This window comes from Amphibalanus amphitrite, unplaced genomic scaffold, assembly GCF_019059575.1.
Source record: "Amphibalanus amphitrite isolate SeventyFive unplaced genomic scaffold, NRLGWU_Aamphi_draft 000685F_arrow, whole genome shotgun sequence".
Lineage (NCBI taxonomy): Eukaryota > Metazoa > Arthropoda > Thecostraca > Balanomorpha > Balanidae > Amphibalanus > Amphibalanus amphitrite.
Window position 1 is genome coordinate 272,501 of NW_024882179.1, and position 24,988 is coordinate 297,488.

The 24,988-nt window shown below is 57.8% G+C and overlaps 2 protein-coding genes across 4 annotated transcripts in view; both read right to left on the minus strand.

The window, feature by feature from the left end:
• Positions 1-23,917, minus strand: part of LOC122364598 (epsin-1-like) — a 50,458-nt gene extending 26,541 nt beyond the window's left edge. For all 3 annotated transcript variants that reach the window (XM_043335155.1, XM_043335154.1, XM_043335156.1), the window contains exons 1-6: positions 23,704-23,917; positions 13,614-13,717; positions 10,177-10,287; positions 3,564-3,743; positions 1,937-2,071; positions 72-101 (exon numbers count right to left, since the gene is read on the minus strand). In XM_043335155.1, the coding sequence (XP_043191090.1) occupies positions 72-101; positions 1,937-2,071; positions 3,564-3,743; positions 10,177-10,287; positions 13,614-13,682 (525 nt within the window). In that variant the 5' untranslated portion in view covers positions 13,683-13,717; positions 23,704-23,917. The remainder of the gene's footprint in view (positions 1-71; positions 102-1,936; positions 2,072-3,563; positions 3,744-10,176; positions 10,288-13,613; positions 13,718-23,703) is intronic.
• Positions 13,707-16,543, minus strand: LOC122364594 (skin secretory protein xP2-like). Its single transcript, XM_043335147.1, has 3 exons — positions 16,529-16,543; positions 13,801-15,265; positions 13,707-13,717 (listed from the first exon to the last, which is right to left on the minus strand). Exons 1-3 carry the CDS (start codon positions 16,541-16,543, stop codon positions 13,707-13,709), a joined length of 1,491 nt encoding a protein of 496 aa, XP_043191082.1.
• Positions 23,918-24,988: the final 1,071 nt, after the last annotated feature.

Sequence of the window (24,988 nt, forward strand, 5' to 3'; positions counted from 1 at the left end):
GGTATGATGTACCCTGTACAGGGCCGGTGCCGTGTATATACCCCGTACAGGGCCGGCGGCGCGTTCCTCACCTCGCCCGGGCTGGTCGGAGACATGGCGTCCTGTAAGCAGAGAGGGCGGGGAGTCGGCAAGGACGCCGGGCCCACCGCGGCGGCACACAGGCCGACAGCACAGCACGGCACGGCACAGCGCAGCGCAGCACGGCACGGCACGGCACACAGGGCGGCTGTGGCACACAGGGCGCGCGCACAGGCGGTGCAGACGGGGACACCGTGAACCGAGCGGCGGCGGCCGTCTCTGACCGGCGGACGGTGGGGGGGGGGGGGGGGTCGGCCGCCGCGGACTGGCAGACGGGGACAGGCGGCGGGTCAGTGAACTCACTGACACAGGCACTGAGCTGCAGCGGGGCGGGGGCACTGCAACGGTGGACAGGGGACGGGGCACTGGAGACGGTGGACGGTGGACAGGGCACTGGAGGCGGTGGACGCTGGTTTGGGGCGGTGGACGGTGGACGGTGGACGGTGGACGGTGGACGGTGGACGGTGGACGGTGGACGGTGGACGGTGGACGGGGGCGGTGGACGGTGGACAGGGCACTGGAGGCGGTGGACGCTGATTTGGGGCGGTGGACGGTGGACGGGGGACGGTGGCCAGCCCAGCAGCCCCGGGACAGCGCTGGCCACCAATGCAGACGGCTGAGGGGCCCTGGGTGGCCAGATCAGACAGGACAGACGCCGCACCGTGGAGACTTTTGCGATCCTAGCACGACACAAGTGGCAAATACGAGTATTTTGATTTCCATTTTCTTTATATCCTTTCTACGCAGCATTGTCCAGTGTATCCGAATCCGACCTTAAATTGCTTTAAAAATGATGACTTACACATCAAAATACGTCAAAAGTGAAGAGTTGCGCTGACTAGCATCGTGCTCCTAGGATAAGGCGAAAAATTACATGACAACGGAACGCCTGCTCACTCGTTTAATCAAGCACCAATTCGATATTGCGACATGTTTTTAAAATATGTATTTAATGAGGAATATGAGAATATGCATGAAAAGTTAGAAAAATAATCCAAAGGCATGTTTTTTTTAATGAAATACAAAAATATTAATACGCCATTTGTCTCCGAGATTTCACTCGGCAAATCATAGCCTTACAAAAACAAATATTCTGCCCAATTTTGCCCAAACAGCTACTACGAGACATCAAAGCAGAAGATGTCGCGTGGCTCCCAGCGCTCCGCCGCGCTGCCCGGCGCCGCGGCGGTCAGCTGACTGCGGCGTACCGCCGCAGGAGTAAAGTCGTGCTAGGAGGGGCAAAGTCCCCACAGTGCGCCGCCGGCAGGGACAGGCGGCCTCGGACGGGCCATTGACAGACAGGGACGGGCGGCCTCAGAAGGGCCATTGGCAGACAGGGACGGGCGGCCTCAGAAGGGCGACATTGGCAGACAGGGACAGGCGCCATTGGCAGACAGGGACAGGCGCCATTGGCAGACAGGGACAGGCGGCCTCAGACAGGCCATTGGCAGACAGGGACAGGCGGCCTCGGACGGGCCATTGGCAGATAGGGACAGGCGACATTGGCAGACAGGGACAGGCGGCTTCGGACGGGCGACATTGGCAGACAGGGACAGGCGGCCTTAGAAGGGCCATTGGCAGACAATGGCAGGCGGCGGTACGGCGCTGTTCGCAGACAATGGCAGGCGGCGGTACGGCGCTGTTCGCAGATCAGCATCCATCCAGCATTAGTGGCAGCAGTACCGTTAGAAGGCAACAGCTGAGGCAAGTGTAACAACTGTGCGCCTGACCAAACAGTCTGTTATGCAGGTCGCGGTGCGTTGGAATAAACCTCAAACAATAGTGAGGTTTGTAAACAAATATAATTTAACCGTTCAGAAAACTGCAGAGGGCCCCTCGCTCCCCCCCCCCCTCTCACCGCGGCGCCGGCGCTCTGGCTGCTCTCCAGGAAGCGGTCGCGCGCCTTGAGCGCCCTCTGCCGCTCCTGAGCCAGCCTCTCGTCGTCCTGCAGCAGCGACACCAGCTGCTTGGCGCGCTCACGGATCGCGCGACCCTGCACAGCGCACAGGTCAGTTACAGCAGTCAGATGGCAGGGGTCAGGAGTTAGGTCAGAAGTCAGTTACAGCACTCAGATGGCAGGGGTCAGGAGTTAGGTCAGAAGTCAGTTACAGCACTCAGATGACAAGGGTCAGGAGTTAGGTCAGAAGTCAGTTCCAGCAGTCAGATGGTAGGGGTCAGGAGTTAGGTCAGAAGTCAGTTCCAGCAGTCAGATGGCAGGGGTCAGGAGTTAGGTCAGAAGTCAGTTCCAGCAGTCAGATGGCAGGGGTCAGGAGTTATGTCAGAAGTCAGTCACAGCAGTCAGATGGCAGGGGTCAGGAGTTAGGTCAGAAGTCAGTTCCAGCAGTCAGATGGCAGGGGTCAGGAGTTAGGTCAGAAGTCAGTTCCAGCAGTCAGATGGCAGGGGTCAGGAGTTAGGTCAGAAGTCAGTTCCAGCAGTCAGATGGCAGGGGTCAGGAGTTAGGTCATAAGTCAGTTCCAGCAGTCAGATGGCAGGGGTCAGGAGTTAGGTCAGAAGTCAGTTCCAGCAGTCAGATGGCAGGGGTCAGGAGTTAGGTCATAAGTCAGTCACAGCAGTCAGATGGCAGGGGTCAGGAGTTAGGTCAGAAGTCAGTCACAGCAGTCAGATGACAAGGGTCAGGAGTTAGGTCAGAAGTCAGTTCCAGCAGTCAGATGGCAGGGGTCAGGAGTTAGGTCAGAAGTCAGTTCCAGCAGTCAGATGGCAGGGGTCAGGAGTTAGGTCAGAAGTCAGTTACAGCAGTCAGATGGCAGGGGTCAGGAGTTAGGTCAGCGGTCAGTTACAGCAGTCAGATGGCAGGGGTCAGGAGTTAGGTCAGAAGTCAGTTCCAGCAGTCAGATGGCAGGGGTCAGGAGTTAGGCCAGCAGCCAGTCACGGCAGTCAGATGGCAGGGGTCAGGTCGGCTGTCAGCAGTCAGAGGGTTCAATCATCTTTCAGTCATCATAGTCACGCATCAGATTTGAAGTGAATTTATTTGTTATTTACTATATTTCGACTGATTACGCTCCATGCACTATGTATACATACAGTGCGAGATTCAGACAGGTCCCGGCCCCCTCCCGACTGTCCCCCTCCCTACTGCCCCCTCCCTACTGTCCCGGCCCGCCCCCTCCCGAGTGTCCCTCCTCCCGACTGTCCCCCCTCCCGACTGTCCCGGCCCCTACCGACTGTCCCCCCTCCCGACTGTCCCGGCCCCCCTCCCTACTGTCCCGTCCCAGCCCCCCTCCCGACTGTCCCGTCCCCCCTTCCGACTGTCCCCCCTCCCGACTGTCCCGGCCCGCCCCCTCCCGACTGCCCCCCCCCTCCCGACTGTCCCGGCCCCTCTACCGACTGTCCCCCTCCCGACTGTCCGGGCCCGCTACCTCCCGAGTGTCCCCCTCCCGACTGAAATCCCCCCTCCCTACTGTCCCCCTCCCGATTGTCCCGTCCCGCCCCCTCCCGACTGTCCCGTCCCGCCTGCGCCACCCACGTGGTCCGTGTTCTCCTCGTAGTGCTGGAAGTCCTTCAGAGTCTCGATGGCGAATATGTTCTCCCGGCACTGCTGGGCCACCCGCTCGTTGCCCGTTTTGATCAGGTAGTCCATAAGCACGAGCGCCTTGTACACGTGCCGCCAATTCTTGCCGTGGTCGTTCAGACGTCTCCAGATCATCTGACAGGCACAGAGGGGGGGGGGGCAATCAGAGAGGGTGCAGAGATGTCACCTGGGGGGGATCAGCGGGGGGGCAGAGAGTAGACACGGGACGGTCACCCGGGGGGAGTGGGGGTGGGGGTGGGAGGGAGAGTATATGAGCACGCGCGAACGATCGGTCGGCGACCGAAGGATAACGACGCTGCCTTCAGCCGGTGTCACCGGCGGCAGCACCAACAGCATGTCAGGCGCCGGCGGCCGCACCAACAGCATGTCAGGCGCCGGCGGCCGCACCAACAGCATGTCAGGCGCCGGGCGTTAGCAGTCTGACAACGGGACACTCAAACAGGAAAGGAACAGTTGCCGAACATGAGGATGAAATAGCCAAACAGAAAATATTTCAGATAAATATGAAATGCTCGTGTGCGTCAACGTTGTCATGATAAAATGCGACCAAACGAGCACAGCCACTGGAGATAACCCGACTGAAGATCGGCCCTGGTGTCATTGTAGGGCCGCAGATGGCGCCCACCGCGAGACAGTGCCTCCAATCACCCGAGTCAGTGTCGGCGTGGAGCAGTCGCCCCAGTGTCCTCCTCCTGTTCGTCACTCTCCCTGCTCCGCTCACATGGGACGCCAGCCGCACTACACCTCCCCCCCCCCCCCCCCCAGCCAGCCGGTGACCGGCCCGGCCCCGGGTGCCTGTGGCGACCTTGGCCGGCCGGTGCGGCGCGGCGGCTGAATCTCAATGACCGCCCCACCGGCACCGCTGCGGCCGGGACACTGTCCGCAGTGTCGGACACCGGGACACTGTCCGCAGTGTAGGACACCGGGACACTGTCCGCAGTGTAGGACACCGGGACACTGTCCGCAGTGTAGCACACCGGGACACTGTCCGCAGTGTCGGACACCGGGACACTGTCCGCAGTGTAGGACACCAGGACACCCCCGCAGTATAGGACACCGGGACACTGTCCGCAGTGTAGGACACCGGGACACTGCCCGCAGTGTAGGACACCGGGACATTGTCCGCAGTGTAGGACACCGGGACACTTTCCGCAGTGTAGGACACCGGGACACTGTCCGCAGTGTAGGACACCGGGACACTGTCCGCAGTGTAGGACACCGGGACACTGTCCGCAGTGTCGGACACCGGGACACTGTCCGCAGTGTCGGACACCGGGACACTGTCCGCAGTGTCGGACACCGGGACACTGTCCGCAGTGTCGGACACCGGGACACTGTCCGCAGTGTAGGACACCGGGACACTGTCCGCAGTGTCGGACACCGGGACACTGTCCGCAGTGTCGGACACCGGGACACTGTCCGCAGTGTAGGACACCAGGACACCCCCGCAGTATAGGACACCGGGACACTGTCCGCAGTGTAGGACACCGGGACACTGTCCGCAGTGTAGGACACCGGGACACTGTCCGCAGTGTAGGACACCGGGACACTGTCCGCAGTGTAGGACACCGGGACACTGTCCGCAGTGTCGGACACCGGGACACTGTCCGCAGTGTCGGACACCGGGACACTGTCCGCAGTGTAGGACACCGGGACACTGTCCGCAGTGTCGGACACCGGGACACTGTCCGCAGTGTAGGACACCGGGACACTGTCCGCAGTGTAGGACACCGGGACACTGTCCGCAGTGTCGGACACCGGGACACTGTCCGCAGTGTAGGACACCGGGACACTGTCCGCAGTGTCGGACACCGGGACACTGTCCGCAGTGTAGGACACCGGGACACTGTCCGCAGTGTCGGACACCGGGACACTGTCCGCAGTGTAGGACACCGGGACACTGTCCGCAGTGTCCGGACACCGGGACACTGTCCGCAGTGTAGGACACCAGGACACTGTCCGCAGTGTAGGACACCGGTCCGGCCGGGATGCGGCCCGCGGCGGCGGCCACGGCCTGCGCCCGCTGTGCACCACCGGCTCCACCAGCGCAGCGCCCCGGGCGCGGCGGCCGGCTCCCGGCGCTCGGCTCATCAATGACCTGCCAGGCGCGCGCCGCCGCGCGGGCTGGGTCACTCAGGCGGCGGGGCGGGGCGGGGCGGGGCGGGGCGGGGCGGGGCGGGGCGGGGTGGGGGGGAGGACGGAGCCGGGTCCGGCCAGATCCGGGCCGCCACAGGGCCGCCGGCAGACGCCGCACCGGCCGTCACTGAGTAGTAGGTAAATCAGTGAGCGACACGGGATACAACACGGACTTCGGTCCGAGGCTGGCCAAGGTCAATTTTCTTTGAGAGGATTAGAAAGAAAGCTACTGCTCAAGAAAATGTTCGAACAGAAACGAAAAGATAAACAGCATACAAAAATATATTTTAAGATGTGTAATTTTGTTGTATTGCGGGCGCTGCGGAGGACACACGCGTCCTCAGCTGCCGCCACCCCTGGGATACGCCGGTGGTTGTGTTGTGGGGTGGCTCCGGTCGCCGGCACGGCAGGCTGAGGGAACCGTGCTCAACTGACAACTCTTTTCACTCATATTGACCCAGCCGGCCATGGTCTCTGTGGGGTTCGGCTCTTCGCCTCTCGTCCACACTTGAATATCCATTCTGGATCGGGGGCCGCTGGTCCACACTGAGTTCCCATTCCGGACTGAGCAGTGAGCGGCGTCAGGTGTGTGATCAAAGCGTATCATTTTTGTCCGCTGAACAATATTGAGACAACTGCTCCTGACGACTGGGCCTCCTCACCTCGTCACCCGTTCCCCGTCACCTGTTCCAGTCACTGTCCCAGTCACTGACTCACTGTCCCAGTCACTGTCTCACTGTCCAGTCACTGTCTCACTGTCCCAGTCACTGTCTCACTGTCCCAGTCCCTGTCTCTCTGTCCAGTCACTGTCCCACTGTCCCAGTCACTGTCTCACTGTCCAGCCCCTGTCCCAGTCCCTGTCCCAGGCTGTCCCTGTCCCTGTCTCACTGTCCCAGGCTGTCCCAGTCACTGTCTCGCTGTCCCAGGCTGTCCCAGTCACTCTCTCACTGTCCCAGGCTATCCCAGTCCCTGTCCCAGGCTATCCCAGTCCCTGTCCCAGGCTGTCCCAGTCACTGTCTCACTGTCGCAGGCTGTCCCAGTCCCTGTCCCAGGCTGTCCCAGTCACTGTCTCTCTGTCCCAGGCTGTCCTAGTCACTGCCCCAGTCCCTGTCCCAGTCACTGTCTCGCTGTCCCAGTCACTGTCTCACTGTCCAGCCCCTGTCCCAGTCCCTGTCCCAGGCTGTCCCTGTCCCTGTCTCACTGTCCCAGGCTGTCCCAGTCACTGTCTCGCTGTCCCAGGCTGTCCCAGTCACTCTCTCACTGTCCCAGGCTATCCCAGTCCCTGTCCCAGGCTATCCCAGTCCCTGTCCCAGGCTGTCCCAGTCACTGTCTCACTGTCGCAGGCTGTCCCAGTCCCTGTCCCAGGCTGTCCCAGTCACTGTCTCTCTGTCCCAGGCTGTCCTAGTCACTGCCCCAGTCCCTGTCCCAGTCACTGTCTCACTGTCCCAGTCCCTGTCTCACTGTCCAGTCCCTGTCCCAGTCCCTGTCCCAGGCTGTCCCAGTCACTGTCTCACTGTCCCAGTCACTGTCTCACTGTCCAGCCCCTGTCCCAGTCCCTGTCCCAGGCTGTCCCTGTCCCTGTCTCACTGTCCCAGGCTGTCCCAGTCACTGTCTCGCTGTCCCAGACTGTCCCAGTCACTGTCTCACTGTCCCAGTCACTGTCCCAGGCTGTCCCAGTCACAGGCTGTCCCAGTCACTGTCTCACTGTCCCAGTCACTGTCTCAGTCGCCTGTCCCCGTCACCTGTCCCAGTTGCATGCTGTCCCAGTCACTGTCCCAGTCACTGTCCCAGTCATTGTCTCCTGTCCCACTTACCGTGCTACTATCCCCGTGACCGTCCCAGTATCAGTTACGATCCCAGTCCCGTCACCCTGTTCGTCACAATGACGGTCCCAAAGTTCAACTCCTACAACCCTAGTGACGGTCCCTCTGTCCCAGTCACTGCCGCCATGTCCCAGGGGCTGCCCAGTAGCTGTCCCAGGGGCTGCCCCAGTAGCTGTCCCAGTGACTGTGGGTAGCGCCGGACACGCGGCCGGTGTGATGTCGCGTGCCGGCCGCACCATTACATATACTCGTACTATATGCCCACACAGACCCTAGGCCTGCAGCGGCCCAAAGGTCAGCGGCGCGGCGCGGCCCACTGCACCGGCCATCAGCTGAGAGCGCCGCCGGCCGGCCGGCGCGATACACTATCGGACAGCGACGCTACAGAGACGGTTCGAGTTCTGAGTCACACAGACCAGGTCTGGCGGACAGAGCGGTCTGACAGACCGGTTCTGACAGTACCGAGACGGTCCGAGTTCTGAGTCACACAGACCGGGTCTGACAATACAGACCGGGTCTGACGGACATACCGGGTCTGACGGACAGAGCGAGCTGACAGAGACAGAGCGGTCCGTCAGAGCGAAACCTAGCCAATCTTCTACGGTGTACAGGGTTCACATTGCTCTGCACATCCGGGCAGTGTTTCACCGACGCTGCCAGCACACGTGGCAATTTGGGTTTCCATGGAAACATCAACAAGCCCATAGCTCCAACACTACCACAAGTGTGACGTCAGCTCGCGAAATACGCTGGCAGCGCGGTGGCAGCGTGGCAGTGAAACACCTGGGCCTTGTTTCACCGGTGATAGCAGCACGCTGCTATTACACGTGTCAAATTGGGTTTTCATGGAAACATCGACAAACCATGACATCGTCAATCTGTGTGATGTCATCAAATATTGCTGCTAACATCTTCAGGCCGTGCGATCAAACAAATGTATCAAACGCAATCAACGAGACAGCAACTCTGTTCCAAACGCAGCTATGAAAAAGCTCACGGATTACACAAAACGTCATTAGTGTGACGTCATCACATTACGTCAGCTCGCGCACGCTGCTATCACCGGTGAAACAGGGCCCAGCCCGGAGGAGCGGCATGCGTTACTAGCCGCATCCCGTGCCTTCCAGCGACGGCGCCCGCCCCCATTTAGCGTGTAAGCTGTGGAGTCTCGGGACTACGGATTCGTGTATCGAGGGTTCGCATTCCGGAAGCGCCGCGTAGTTTTTTAACTGGATTTTGTAGTGAAAATCATCTTAGATATTTGTGTTATAAATGATTTACAATTGTTCTAACGTATTCAGCAGCCTGTCGCCTTCTCACAAGCTGTTTTCCAAGAAGGTTAAGAAGAAATGTCGCAAACTGCCTACCTTAGGTGCTACCATATTATGATTTACTAGTTCCGACCTACATAGCAGCTTTTCCAGTTATACTAGAAAAGCGGAACGGCCAGGGGAAGGGGTACGGAGGAGAAGGAGCAACCCTGTGAAGGGGTGGAAAACCGCTGGAGGGGAGACTGAATAAAAATGAACATTAAATTGAAATCCTATCAAAGTTCGTCCTGCCTATTATTCAATAGACCCTGGGCAGAACTTTACTGAGCAGGGCCTTCTGGCACACAAATACCTAGAGAGGCGGAATCGGTGCTGTTCTCGTGGTTGAAAAGTCAACGGTTGTGGATTCCATTGCAGTCCCTAACACAAACCAGGAGCTGCTCCATAGAGTTCCTAGGTATGATTGTCACAAGGTACTTTTTTAATGGGTGATCGATGCAAGAAAATGTTGGCAAAACACAATCTACCTAAACAGGTGCAGATTTCGGTATAAGAGGCTCAAAAATCTAGGAATTACCCACACCGTCTAACACAGTAGCCAAACGAGCATAGAGGAACGAAAACAATTCCATTAGGAGTGTGCCCAACCGGGCGCCGGCGGGCCGGCCCCGGCCTGCCGGCGGATCCCCTCCCCCTCCCCCCGTCCCGCGCCGTCAGTCGCGGCCCACCTCAGCCCGCCGGCCGCCAACGCATAGGGCTTCCGTAATCCGTACGTCAGTCTCACGGAACCACCCCTCGCCTCCCCTCCCCGTCCCCAGCCCGAGTTACCCCCTCCCGCCTCCCCAGCCTCAGCTACCCCCTCCCGCCTCCCCAGCCTCAGCTACCCCTCCCCAGCCTCAGCTACCCCGTCCCCAGCCCGAGTTATCCCTCCACATCCTAAGCTACCCCTCTCGCCTCCCCAGCCTCAGTTACCCCCTCCACATCCTAAGCTACCCCTCACGCCTCCCTAGCTCAGCTACCCCTCCCCAGCCTCAGCTACCCCTCCCCAGCCTCAGCTACCCCTCCCCTACCTCAGTTACCCTCTCCACGTCCTCAGTTACCCCCTCCACGTCCTCAGTTACCCTCTCCAGCCTCAGTTACCCCTCCCCAGCCTCAGCTACCCCTCCCCAGCCTCAATTACATCCTACCACCCTTAGGAGACCCCTCTCCAGCCTCAGATACCCCTAAGCAGGCTGATTCGCCCCATCCACAGCGCGCCAGCTGCACGTGTCTGAGGCCCGGGAGCCCGCCGGCCGGCCCGCCCGTCCGGTCACTGACCTGCATAATATCGGTGAAGGCCACCATGTTGTGGCTGTACTCGGCGATCTGCGACATCAGAGTCGACGACGGACCCCACGGGTCGTTGGACGTCGCTTCGCGCACCTTCACCTGCCAACACCGGCAGTGCGTCAGCGACCACGGCACCGGCAGTCAGCAGTCGGCACCGGCAGTCAGTCAGCAGTCAGCACCGGCAGTCAGTCAGTACCGGCAGTCAGTCAGCGACCACGGCACCGGCAGCCAGTCAGCAGTCAGCACCGGCAGTCAGTCAGCTCCGGCAGTCAGTCAGCACCGGCAGTCAGTCAACACCGGCAGTGCGTCAGCGACCACGGCACCGGCAGCCAGTCAGCAGTCAGCACCGGCAGTCAGTCAGCACCGGCAGTCAGTCAGCACCGGCAGTCAGTCAGCACCGGCAGTCAGTCAGCACCGGCAGTCAGTCAGCACCGGCAGTCAGTCAGCGACCACGGCACCGGCAGTCAGTCAGCACCCGCAGTCAGTCAGCAGTCAGCACCGGCAGCCAGTCAGCACCGGCAGTCAGTCAGCGACCACGGCACCGGCAGTCAGTCAGCACCCGCAGTCAGTCAGCAGTCAGCACCGGCAGCCAGTCAGCAGTCAGCACCGGCAGTCAGTCAGCGACCACGGCACCGTGGACGCTGACCGGTTGCCGGTGCTGTGCACGAAACAAATCTGAATATCCCGGAAGCCTGATATGGGTGACCTAAGGCCACGTCAATTTTGCGACCTCTCCGCTGTAAGTTAATGGGATAAAATTGAACTGAGGCCAGTTTTACCTACAGAAAAATTGCCAGCTTCGGATATATTTCGCCAAAATGTACCCTAAAATTTCGCCAACCACGCAAAAGAAATGGCCAGTAATGTGAAAATAATGTAAGCCAGCATGACTAAAATATTTTCACATCATCAGTTATTTTTGGGCGAGGTTGGATTAAATTGTGGGAGACTAGTTAATATTCAAATTACCTGCAGTCGGCGACTTTTTTGTTGGTGTAAATGGCCTCAGCTCTTCTTTTGAACGAAAGTCGTACTAAGCACTCAAACATCTGTATAACGGTAAACATGACGCACTGAATCGGAAAACTGCACCCGTGGCCCCTTTTTATTCCCCTGAGGTCATCTCAGGTCATGAAAGGTCTCCAGGAGTTAGTGACAACTTTTGATGGACACATTATAGCTAAAGCGATGCATGGTGCATCATAGAGCGGTCTATTGGCTGTGGGATTTCCGGTGCCGGCCGGTTGCGGAGCGTGGCGGCAGCGGGTCTGGTCAGTCAGCAGTCAGTGGTCTGGCGGCAGCGGGTCCGGTCAGTCAGCAGTCAGTGGTCTGGTCAGTCAGCAGTCAGTGGTCTGGCGGCAGCGGGTCTCGTCAGTCAGCAGTCAGTGGTCTGGCGGCAGCGGGTCTGGTCAGTCAGCAGTCAGTGGTCTGGCGGCAGCGGGTCTGGTCAGTCAGCGTCAGTGGTCTGGCGGCAGCGGGTCTCGTCAGTCAGCAGTCAGTGGTCTGGCGGCAGCGGGTCTCGTCAGTCAGCAGTCAGTGGTCTGGCGGCAGCGGGTCTGGTCAGTCAGCAGTCAGTGGTCTGGCGGCGGCGGGTCTGGTCAGTCAGCAGTCAGTGGTCTGGCGGCGGCGGGTCTGGTCAGTCAGCAGTCAGTGGTCTGGCGGCGGCGGGTCTGGTCAGTCAGCAGTCAGTGGTCTGGCGGCGGCGGGTCTGGTCAGTCAGCAGTCAGTGGTCTGGCGGCAGCGGGTCTGGTCAGTCAGCAGTCAGTGGTCTGGCGGCGGCGGGTCTGGTCAGTCAGCAGTCAGTGGTCTGGCGGCAGCGGGTCTGGTCAGTCAGCAGTCAGTGGTCTGGCGGCGGCGGGTCTCGTCAGTCAGCAGTCAGTGGTCTGGCGGCAGCGGGTCTGGTCAGTCAGCAGTCAGTGGTCTGGCGGCAGCGGGTCTGGTCAGTCAGCAGTCAGTGGTCTGGCGGCGGCGGGTCTGGTCAGTCAGCAGTCAGTGGTCTGGCGGCAGCGGGTCTGGTCAGTCAGCAGTCAGTGGTCTGGCGGCGGCGGGTCTGGTCAGTCAGCAGTCAGTGGTCTGGCGGCAGCGGGTCCGGTCAGTCAGCAGTCAGTGGTCTGGTCAGTCAGCAGTCAGTGGTCTGGCGGCAGCGGGTCTCGTCAGTCAGCAGTCAGTGGTCTGGCGGCAGCGGGTCTGGTCAGTCAGCAGTCAGTGGTCTGGCGGCGGCGGGTCTGGTCAGTCAGCAGTCAGTGGTCTGGCGGCAGCGGGTCTGGTCAGTCAGCAGTCAGTGGTCTGGCGGCAGCGGGTCTCGTCAGTCAGCAGTCAGTGGTCTGGCGGCGGCGGGTCTGGTCAGTCAGCAGTCAGTGGTCTGGCGGCAGCGGGTCTGGTCAGTCAGCAGTCAGTGGTCTGGCGGCAGCGGGTCTGGTCAGTCAGCAGTCAGTGGTCTGGCGGCAGCGGGTCTCGTCAGTCAGCAGTCAGTGGTCTGGCGGCGGCGGGTCTGGTCAGTCAGCAGTCAGTGGTCTGGCGGCAGCGGGTCTGGTCAGTCAGCAGTCAGTGGTCTGGCGGCAGCGGGTCTGGTCAGTCAGCAGTCAGTGGTCTGGCGGCGGCGGGTCTGGTCAGTCAGCAGTCAGTGGTCTGGCGGCAGCGGGTCTGGTCAGTCAGCAGTCAGTGGTCTGGCGGCAGCGGGTCTCGTCAGTCAGCAGTCAGTGGTCTGGCGGCGGCGGGTCTGGTCAGTCAGCAGTCAGTGGTCTGGCGGCAGCGGGTCTGGTCAGTCAGCAGTCAGTGGTCTGGCGGCGGCGGGTCTGGTCAGTCAGCAGTCAGTGGTCTGGCGGCAGCGGGTCTGGTCAGTCAGCAGTCAGTGGTCTGGCGGCAGCGGGTCTGGTCAGTCAGCAGTCAGTGGTCTGGCGGCAGCGGGTCTGGTCAGTCAGCAGTCAGTGGTCTGGCGGCGGCGGGTCTGGTCAGTCAGCAGTCAGTGGTCTGGCGGCGGCGGGTCTGGTCAGTCAGCAGTCAGTGGTCTGGCGGCAGCGGGTCTGGTCAGTCAGCAGTCAGTGGTCTGGCGGCAGCGGGTCTGGTCAGTCAGCAGTCAGTGGTCTGGCGGCGGCGGGTCTGGTCAGTCAGCAGTCAGTGGTCTGGCGGCGGCGGGTCTGGTCAGTCAGCAGTCAGTGGTCTGGCGGCAGCGGGTCTGGTCAGTCAGCAGTCAGTGGTCTGGCGGCAGCGGGTCTGGTCAGTCAGCAGTCAGTGGTCTGGCGGCAGCGGGTCTGGTCAGTCAGCAGTCAGTGGTCTGGCGGCAGCGGGTCTGGTCAGTCAGCAGTCAGTGGTCTGGCGGCGGCGGGTCTGGTCAGTCAGCAGTCAGTGGTCTGGCGGCGGCGGGTCCGGTGGTGAGCGGCTGCTCCCGGCGCGCGCCCCGGTGGCTGCCGCACGTCACTCCGTACCTGGGCGTCCGTGTAGTTGTGGACCACATTGCGGACGTTCCTCCGCACCTGCCGCACGCCGGCGTTCATGCTGAGCAGTCTCCGGGGGCCAGCTCACCGCGCACCTGAAACACCAGCTCGGACTCAGGGACACCGCCAGTGTCGGGCTCGGACTCAGGGACGCCGCCAGTGTCGGGCTCGGGGACACCGCCAGTGTCGGGCTCGGACTCAGGGACGCCGCCAGTGTCGGGCTCGGGGACACCGCCAGTGTCGGGCTCGGGGACACCGCCAGTGTCGGGCTCGGGGACGCCGCCAGTGTCGGGCTCGGGGACACCGCCAGTGTCGGGCTCGGGGACACCGCCAGTGTCGGGCTCGGAGACGCCGCCAGTGTCGGGCTCGGGGACACCGCCAGTGTCGGGCTTGGGGACACCGCCAGTGTCGGGCTCGGGGACGCCGCCAGTGTCGGGCTCGGACTCAGGGACACCGCCAGTGTCGGGCTCGGGGACGCCGCCAGTGTCGGGCTCGGACTCAGGGACGCCGCCAGTGTCGGACTCAGGGACACCGCCAGTGTCGGGCTCGGGGACACCGCCAGTGTCGTGCTCGGGGGCACCGCCAGTGTCGGGCTCGGGGACGCCGCCAGTGTCGGGCTCGGGGACGCCGCCAGTGTCGGGCTCGGACTCAGGGACACCGCCAGTGTCGGGCTCGGGGACGCCGCCAGTGTCGGGCTCGGGGACGCCGCCAGTGTCGGGCTCGGACTCAGGGACGCCGCCAGTGTCGGGCTCGGGGACACCGCCAGTGTCGGGCTCGGGGACACCGCCAGTGTCGGGCTCGGGGACGCCGCCAGTGTCGGGCTCGGACTCAGGGACACCGCCAGTGTCGGGCTCGGGGACACCGCCAGTGTCGGGCTCGGGGACACCGCCAGTGTCGGGCTCGGGGACACCGCCAGTGTCGGGCTCGGGCTCGGGGACACCGCCAGTGTCGGGCTCGGGCTCGGGGACACCGCCAGTGTCGGGCTCGGGCTCGGGGACACCGCCAGTGTCGGGCTCGGGCTCGGGGACACCGCCAATGTCGGGCTCGGGGACACCGCCAGTGTCGGGCTCGGGGACACCGCCAGTGTCGGGCTCGGGGACACCGCCAGTGTCGGGCTCGGGGAAACCGCCAGTGTCGGGCTCGGGGACACCGCCAGTGTCGGGCTCGGACTCAGGGACGCCGCCAGTGTCGGGCTCGGGGACACCGCCAGTGTCGGGCTCAGGGACACCGCCAGTGTCGGACTCGGGGATGCCGCCAGTGTCGGGATCGGGGACACCGCCAGTGTCGGGCTCGGGGACGCCGCCAGTGTCGGGCTCGGGGACACCGCCAGTGTCGGGCTCGGGCTCGGGGACACCGCCAGTGTCGGGCTCGGGCTCGGGGACACCGCCAGTGTCGGGCTCGGGGACACCGCCAATGTCGGGCTCGGGGACACCGCCAGTGTCGGGCTCGGGGACACCGCCAGTGTCGGGCTCGGGGACACCGCCAGTGTCGGGCTCGGACTCAGGGACGCCGCCAGTGTCGGGCTCGGGGAAACCGCCAGTGTCGGGATCGGGGAAACCGCCAGTGTCGGGGTCAGGGACACCGCCAGTGTCGGGCTCAGGGACGCCGCCAGTGTCGGGCTCGGGGACACCGCCAGTGTCGGGCTCGGGGACGCCGCCAGTGTCGGGCTCAGGGACACCGCACAGCTCCAAGGCATGGACTACAGCTGGTCAATGCAGCAGGTCTAAAAGGAATCAGGTGATTGGCACCAGAAATGCCAAAAATAAAGTAAACCTGTATATATACATAAACAGGATCATATAATCAGTTGGATGCCCCTTCCATGATTTTCTATTCAACAGCTGAGCGTAGGATCTCTCATGGGTACCCTCTGAAACTGACAAAAAGTAATAAATACCAGTAACTTACTAGAAATGGCATATAATATAATGTTGAATGGACTTTTAACTTCTATGAGAGATAGACATTAACAGCAGAAGATTAAAACAAAGGTTTTGCACCCAGATGTGTCAGGGAGCTGGGAGCCAGAGCCAGATAATATCAAACTGCTTTGGCTTTATTCCTGAGCATTTACTATTGGCATAATTTCATTCCACAAATTCACACTGCTCCAGTCATATTGCAGGATTCTAGTAGTAATTTGACAAAGACCATGTGTGTCCTTCAACATGTGTGTCCTTCTCTGACCATGTGTGTCCTTCTGTGTCCTTCTGTGACCATGTGTCTCCTTACGTGTCCTTAAACACGAAATATGTAGGTATGATGTAATACTAGGTATTCCATGATGCATGCACAGTAGGCATCAGTAGGCAGAGCAGGGCAGAGAGCTTCCAACATATAACATCTTGGCAGAATATTTTGATGCAGAATGGCATGACAGCTTTTCGTGAGTCTGCTTATTTTGCTTCTCAATGTGGAGCACCAAGCGATTGAGTTGTGGCGTGTTTCTTCCTTGCAGGGATGTAATTAGGTAGGTGATTGCCGTGTTTTGCTGCTCTGCAGAATATTTTGCCAGTGTTTACTGTTTCACAAAATATTTTGCCAAACCAGGTTTGCGACGTAACTAGAGGGGTGATGTCACACTGGGAGGATTTTCTGACGGTGTGAAACAGAGCCCTTACATCAGCAGCCTCATTCAAAGCCGGACTAGAAAAAAAAAGCAAACAGCTATGATGACATTAAAATTAGTGAGTAGTCATCATGGGGTGTTGCTAGCAGTAAGACTTCTCAGCTCTTGATAGGTCTGTTCTCATGGCTACTACAACCATCTCCAACATGCGACCAACTGGACATTGGGCGCACGAGCTTCTTTAACTTTTTAGGGACCACTACCTCACTCAACACGTGCTGTCCCCAACGAGATACCGCCCCGGACAGACGCCGCACGTCCTGGACCTCGTGCTGACCAACGAGGAAGGCATGGTCCTCGACCTCCGCAGCCAGCCGCCACTCGGCAGTAGCGACCACGTTGTCCTGCCGTTCACCCTGCGGTGTTACGCTGAAGACGAGCAAGTGGCAACACTGAAACCGGCCCTCCACCACGGCGACTATGTGGCGATGTTCCAAATGGCGCGAGAGGCGACCTGGCCTGTCTCTGATGGCTGCACTGTTGACCAACACTACCGAGCGTTTCAAGAAATCCTGGACAGCTTCTGCGAGCGCGGCATCCCTTTTGTGGAAGAGATACCTACTTATCCAAGATACCCTGGACTACTGCCGATTCTCTCGAACCAGGAACCAGTTGAAGGGACTGGTTAGACGACGTCGCAGGAATTTTGAGCGACAACTGGTGGAGAACCTGCCGGAAAACCCGAAGGCATTTTGGCGTTATGTGCACTCCCGCCTGACCACCAGAACAAGAGTGGACGACCTCGTCACTGGGAATGGGGATATGGCGTGCACGGACGCAGCTAAAGCCAGGGCTCTGGCGGAAGCTTACAGCAGTGTGTACTGCTGGGATGAAGACCCGGCTGACGTTCCAGCTATGAATCCCCAGTATGGAGGTCCAACGCTGGAGGAGCTGCGGGTGACGCCGGAGCAAGTGGAGGGTAAACTCCGCGACCTACGCCCGGCAGCATCACCAGGCCCTGACGCGGTCCATCCCAAGGTATTGCGCGAGCTGGCTGCCCCCCTGTGTGGTCCATTGGCAGACCTCTTCAACCACTCCTTGGCAGACAGAAGAGTCCCAAGAGATTGGAAGCTAGGCCAAGTTGTCCCCATTTATAAAAAGGGACCTCGCAGCGATCCTTCCAATTACCGTCCTGTCAGCCTGACGTCCGTGACGGCGAAAAAGTTGGAGTCGCTCGTGCGTGACGCCCTGTTCGAGCACATGACAGTGACAGGCCAGCTAAGTGAATGCCAGCACGGCTTCCGCCCGGGGCGCTCCTGCGCAACGCAGCTTCTCAGCACACTCGAGGAGTGGACTTGGCTGATGGAGGAGGGCGAGCCGGTTGACGTCGCCTACTTGGACTTCCGAAGCGCCTTCGATTCGGTGCCTCACCTGCGTCTTCTGCAGAAGCTCCACGACATGGACATTAGGGGACCCCTCCTCCAGTGGCTTCGCTCATTCATGACAGAGAGGAAGCAAAGGGTCACTGTCAACGGCAGCTTCTCGGACTGGGCCGCAGTCGGCAGCGGTATCCCGCAGGGCACAGTTCTGGGACCAGTGCTCTTCATCGCTTTTGTCAACGACCTACCTGGCTGCGTTGAGAGCGCATGCAAGCTCTTCACTGATGATACGAAGGTGTACGTCGGAGCGGGCACCGAGATCGGTCGTAAAAGGTTCCAGCAGGATTTGGACGCCCCGGCGGCCTGGTCTCGGAAGTGGAGGCTGCCGTTCAACCCATCCAAAAGGCAAAAGGCAAAAGGCAAAAGGCTCCAGCAGGATTTGGACGCCCCGGCGGCCTGGTCTCGGAAGTGGAAGCTGCCGTTCAACCCATCCAAGTGCACAGTGCTTCACCTGGGCAGCCAAAACGTGCGAGCGGAGTACACGATCGAAGGTGCTGCATTGAAGACTGTTGACACGGAAAGAGACTTGGGAGTCCAGATGGACAGACTGCTTAAATTCAGGGAGCATGCGGTGACCGCCATTGGCAAGGCCAACATAATCCTCGGCCTGATCAAGCACAGCTTCGTCCACATCGACTCCAAGACACTTTCTCTGCTGTACAAGACGATGGCTCACCCGCACCTAGCCCGTACCCCGCTGGGCTATTCAGCCATACGCGCCCCGCTGGGGGAGGGGGGGGGCAGATTCTGCCTCCCAGTCTAACTTCCGAACCGATGGTCGCAGAAAGACGGGGAAAACGGCAATCGAAAGCTCTCAACAAGGCGGATCTTAAGAGCCCAATTTGTTTTGCTTAAGTAGGTCAGAGGTCAGGTCAAGGTCAGGTCAAGGGTACAAAATGCAAGTTTCTACAGCATCGGCCTAGCACCGTAGTTGCCGAAGAATGGACGGAGACTGATTGCCCAAAACGTGTTCTTAGGCTACCAAGACAATATTCGTTGCATAAAATATCATTTAAAGGTCAAGGTCAACGTCAGGTCAGGTCAGGTCACCAAAACAAAATATAGAAAAGGGCATGTGCGACACATGTTTCATGGGTCATTATATTCATAGAATTCAATAGGCACACTCAATAAGTGATATGGACCACATCTGGATGAATTTCAGGTCGAGGTCAGGTCAAGGTCAGGTCAAGTGAGGTCAAATTTTGAAGTTGGTTGTTAACCCGGCAGGTGGTGGGCCTCCCGGCCACCTTCCGCGCGAGGGGGGGGCATTTTTTGCCCCCCCCCCCGTATCTCCGAAACTACTGGACGGATCCGCAAAATTCAAACGGCGTTCGATAGCCCTGTCAAATTTGTCGATGGAAACCAAATTTCATTGACCTCGGGGTCACCGATGACGTCACAAGTCAGGTCAAAGATAAAATGTGTCAACGTTCACGGGTCTTCTAGGGAAAGCACTATAACACCGAGTAAAACGCATTTTGTCGAAAATCAGCGATAGGGTGTCAGTTGTCTAGTACATATGTTGCTATTAGAGGTCACCGGTCATACCAGGTCAGGTCACAGGTCAGGTCACCAAGGGTCACCAAGGGTCACCACATGAACCCAACTTTACTAAGGTTGTGCGATGCATGTTTTACGGCAAATTTTTAATTTCCAACTGAATGGTGTTGGTTATAAGATCATCAGGTACGGTTTAGGTCACTTTCTGGTGGAAGTCAGGTCAAGGTCAGGTAAAAAATGTCAAATTTCAAAGTTGCTAGTTTTGCATAAAATGGGTATTGATTCGATGCAGCTCGTTACGGGGAGTCTAACTGTGGTCTTTGTTTTGCGCCACGAGGTCTAAAATTGCCAAAAATTGAGTTTGAAAATTTGACGTAATCAATTTTGAACAGTTTTTTCGCTATAACTTAGCGAAAAAAAGAGGTATCGATCTCAAATTTGGTACGTAGATAGAAGGCGGTAGGGACTATCACATATATTCCGTTTTTTTTCGAAATTTAAAAAAACTATGGATTTTCGGCTATCATATTCAAAAAATCTATTTTTTATTTTTGGGGGTCAAAATCCAAAATTTTCAAAAATCCGAGATAGCAGTTTTGTAGCCCTTTTGATTCCACACCTTTTATGTCGAAACATTTTTCTGTATCTCTAAAGCTGTAGGCCTGACAGCTCTTCCCGCGAAACCTTTTTTGGGTCGAAAATGGCAAAAATGACGTCACTCTGACGTCATTAGCGGCCAACCTATCAAAGCTTTTGGAAAAAAAATTTGGTCACCATGTGCGCTAGCTGCTCCCGGGAGGGTACTGAGAGTTTGGTGACGATCGGCGCAGGGTTAAGGGCGAAAGCGTGGGTGGGATGACGAGGTCGAAGATGACGCTCTCCGGGATCAGATGCAGGATGTTTCGACGCGGATTGCGGAATGCGATCCGGTCCGTGGGCTGTGGTGTGTGAACGGCCATGCTGCAGTCGTGTGGGTAGACGCGAGCTCTCTGGCGGAAGGAGTGGTGATCACGACACCAGAGGGCTGCGCGATCGAGGACGCCAGTTGGTTGCGACGAGACGAGAGCTCGCACATTAACCTCTCGGAGCTAGATGCCGCAGTCCGAGGTTTAAACCTTGCCGTGGCATGGGGGATGAAGGACGTCGAGCTACGCACGGACTCTGTGAGTGTTCACCGATGGCTCAGTGACGCACTGACCGGGCACGCGCGGCTCCGCACGAAGGCGCAGAGTGAGCTGCTGATCCGGCGGAGGGTCGGCATCGTCAGGCAGCTTGTTGAGGAGCTGTCCCTCAGTGTCTCTGTGACGCTGGTGCGTTCCTGCGAGAATCGTGCCGATGCGCTGACACGTGTGCCGGGAGAGTGGCTCCGTGCTGATCATCGCACAACTGTGGCTGCTGCCGTGGTCGTGCCGGCTGGAGAGACTCTATCAGCTGCAATCAGGGACGTTCACGAGAGAGCTGGTCATCCTGGCGTCCGCAAGACACTGTATTTTGCGCGCCGAGATGTGACGAGGAGCGTCAGGCGTGCCGACGTGCAGCTGGTGGTGTCCCGGTGTGACATCTGTCAGTCCATTGATCCGGCGCCCGTTCAGCTACCACATGGGTCTCTCGAGGTGAGCGGGCTGTGGGAGCGCTTGGCGATCGACATCACGCACTATCAGTCTCAATCGTACCCGTCACTTATCGATTGTGGTCCATCGAGGTTTTGTCTATGGGGCCTGCTGCGCCGTCCAGACGCTGAAGCTGTGACCGAGTTCCTGAACAGAGTTTTCTGTGAACGCGGTGCGCCGCGTGAAATACTCTGCGACAACGACACAGTTTTCCGCGGGCATCGGTTCGCGGCGTTTGCGGCAAAATGGGGCATTGCGCTGCGATTCAGAGCAGCGTATGCTCCAGCTGGTAATAGCATCATCGAGCGTAACCACCGCACGGTAAAGGTGATTGCTGCTAGGAAGAGGTGTTCCATTGAGGAGGCAGTGCACATCTACAATATCACGCCACGGGACGGAGAGAATGAAGAGGAGTCACCTGCAAGTGGCGTCTACCGATACCGTGTGCGAGATTGTGTGCAACACGGTGACCGCTCGCTCGAAGGTGCAGCGGAGGATGTGCACCAGCCTGTGAGAGGCCTGGTGGCCGGCGAGCCGGTGTGGGTCCGCCAGCAGGGCTCTCGATGCACAGACAGGTCACGGCCGGGCGTCGTAACCGCCGTGCTGTCACCATGGGTGGTAGAAGTGGACGGGGTACCCCGTCACGTCAAAGATCTGCGGCGGCGGCAGGGAGTCTCTCCGCACCGTGATGGAGCGGCTGCGCAGCGAGGCGTGACGCGGTGCTCCGCCGGGCCCGCGGTTGATGATCCGCCGTTGCTCATCACTACGAGCGTCGCGGCCCCCGACTCGGCGGCCATCGTGGCCGGCGACCCGGCTGTGGCGGTTGGTGGAGCGCCGGGGAGTGCGGCGGCTGTAGCACCCGCGGCATCTTCTTCTGGCACGTCATCGGCCGTGTTGACACCGGCGGCCGTTGGAGCGGCGCCTGAGACTTCTTCGGCGGAACCAGGGGCGACTGAGCAAAGTGGTCTGCGTCGAAGCGCACGGAGACCAGTCGAAGTGAAACGCTTCTGCTGCGAGTTTGGTTACTGTGTGGATTCGCAACATAATTAAGTGATCTTGAAGATCAGGTGGGGGTGTGGTGTTAGGTTAAGTTCGGTGCGTACCGCCCCAGCAAGCTGCCTGGGAGCGCCCGTGCGCAGCCCCGAGACTGCCTGGTCTCGCCCGTGCGTCGCCCGGGGCGGGACGTGACCAGACTGGGTCGGTCGCGCGGCGCGCGGCCCGCGCCAGTGGGCTGGCGGAGTGTGCGGGACGTGGGCGGAGTGAGCGTGACGGACTCGGACTCTGAGACGGACCGATCGCAGACGGACTGGACGGGGCCCGTCTGCAGGAGACGACTACACGTGTGCCGGTGCGTCTACATTAGACTTCACTCCAAGTAAGTCCCACTACTTGCGATTACAGCCCATTAGACATGAACTGGGCCATCAATATACATGTGGTGAGTTGACCTATATCAAACATGATAGTGGCTCAATCAGGATTGGGATAGGCCCTCTTAGACCCAGACCAGGCACGGAGTACGGACCCTCCCACACATAGGATGATCCTTTCATTCCTGGGATGAGTCTTCTCAGGCCTGAACTGGGCCCTCCCCGACCTGAAATGGGCCCCTCTCAGGCCTGAAGTGGACCCTCTCAGGCCTCAAATAGGTCCTCTAGGGCCTGAAATGGGCTCTCTCAGGCCTGACATTAGCCCTCTCTGACCTGAAATGGCCCCTCTCAGACCTCAAATAGGTCCTCTAGGGCCTGAAATTGGCCCTCTCAGGCCTGAAATGGGCCCTCTCAGACCTGAAATGGCCCCCTCAGCCCGGAAGTGGTCCCTATCATGTCGAAACAGGGCCCCCTCATACCGTAACTGGACCCCCTCAGGTCTGACATGGTGCCTCTTGTGCCTGAAATGGGCCCCTCTCAGCCATCAAGCAGGCCCTCTCTGGCCTCAAACAGGCCCTCTAGGGCATGAAATGGGCCCTCTCTAGCTTGAAATGGCCCCCTCAGGCCTGAAATGGACCCCCTCAGGCCTGAAATGGGCCCCTCACAGGCCTGAAATGGGCCCTCTCAGGCCTGAAATGGCCCTCTCATGCCATGGAACGGGCCCTCCTAGGCCTTGGATTAGTTCAATCGGGCCTTGGATGTACCCTCTTAAATCGTAAAATGGGACTTTAAATCCTAAAGGGGGGGCTATCAGCCTATCAGGCCTGAAAACTGTTTTTCAGTCCTATGACGGACCTTGACATTATGATAAAAAAATTGTCAGGCTGCATAACGTTACAGTTTGAATCGACGGTGGGCCCCTAGGATAAGAGACTGGGGTGAGATCTCACCCCTTTCACCACCACCCCCCCCCCCTGGCTGCACCACTGCAACCAGCTGGCTGGCCAGCTGGTGACGTACATTAGCCATAAACGTATAGCTATAAGCAAGGTACTAGCTGGAGATAAACATGTAAAATGGCACTATAAGAGAAATTGACAAAAAGATATTTAGCTTTTTATATCTAGCATTGACATACAACAATAAGAAGCTCTGTTAGTACAATCAATACTGTTTGCTTGAATACTGTTAAGTCAGGATTCACTGTCTGTATCCCTGCAATTTGTAACCGCTTCTTGCAGCATACACCTACCACTGACCTGTTGGCACCATCATGTTCTGTCTTATCGGACATCTGTTACTTTGCTCATTCTCGGGGAACATACATGTGATGTGTCGTCTTAATCTTTGTGTGCATATGCTGTGTCACCTAGTTAAATCTATTTATGACTGCCACTGTAAATGGGATGCAATGCCTGTAGTCGGCTAATGCAAATATAGAATCATATGGTGCCAGCTGGCAAATAATCCAGTTAATAGCAAAGCCCTAAGTGTCAATACAAATTGTGATTTATGTATAAAAAAAAATCAAGTTTTTCTTAAGAAATAATACAAATTGGAACAATAATATTGATGTAGATGGGTACATACCTACGTTACTCCTTGACTGTGACGTGCCCAACAGCGGCCCTTGACAGTTTAAATTTCTTCCACAGCGTATGAAAACAAGCATAAAAATCAATGCATATAAATATATTTTAAGTCCCGGCCCACTAGCAACAATCTCAAAAGCTGCTCAAAAGCCAGCTCAAAAGATTTTAATTCCGTTAATAATTCCAATAATTCCCTTGCAGCCGATCGTCATAAAAATTTATGACAATTCTGACGCAGTTGCGATGACAAAAGACAATTCAGTGAAAAAGATGCTACTGGAAGGGAAATTCCTTTACTTTGAAGGTAAATCCTATTGGGATTTTTTTTTCTTTGCGTTTTCATAACGTTTATACGTTTATATACTTAGCTTCAAATTCAAATTCAGATTCCAGATTCATATTCGATGGAAAAAATGATAAAAACGGACCCCTAAGAATCTCATCAAATTTTTTTCGAAGGTCTCTTCGGGGGGATCCCCATAGGATCCCCGATTGACCCAAAATTTTGATTTTCCCGTAAAAACTTTCCTAAAGGAAAAAGTGAAATTTTACTGCACAACTGTATCTGGGTAAACGAGAGCTTTTGTTTGATGTTCATTTTTACCCTAGCGCCCCGTTTTTGGCCGTACAAGGGCGATTAAACGGGTATTTTACGAGTTTACGGGAATTTACTAGCCTTAAACGTCGATGCAACGGGGACCATTTTGGGGAAAGTTTTGACACCTGTGTGCCGATTTCGAACGAAATCGGCGGGGACCCAAAATTTTGATTTTCCAGTAAAAACTTTCCTATGGGAAAAAAGTGAAATTTAACTGCACAGCTGTGTCTGTGTTTCGAGCTTTCGATTGGTGTAGTTTTTAACCTTCTTGTGACGTCATTTCTAGGGGACAACGGGTCAGGGTTTCCCTCTATCCAAAATCTGGTCGCTAATTAAAGCCTTTTCAAATAAACGCGCTAGATCATACAAAATTCCACATCTCCACATTAACAATATCCACTATACCATCCCACTCGACGTCGCGGAACAATTTGCAACACACTATTCCAACATATCCTCAGGACAACAATACACGCAAAACCAGAACCACTTCTACACGCATACACTAAGCACCCAGTAAAAAATACCATTAGAAATTACCAAATGGTTCCAAATGGGAAAAACCATTTGACTTATTGATTTTGAACACTTTTCCAAATGGTTCCAAAGAGGTTCCATTTGAAATGTGTCCAATTGGCCACCAATTGGTACCAATTGGAACCATTTCATGACCATTTGAAATGTA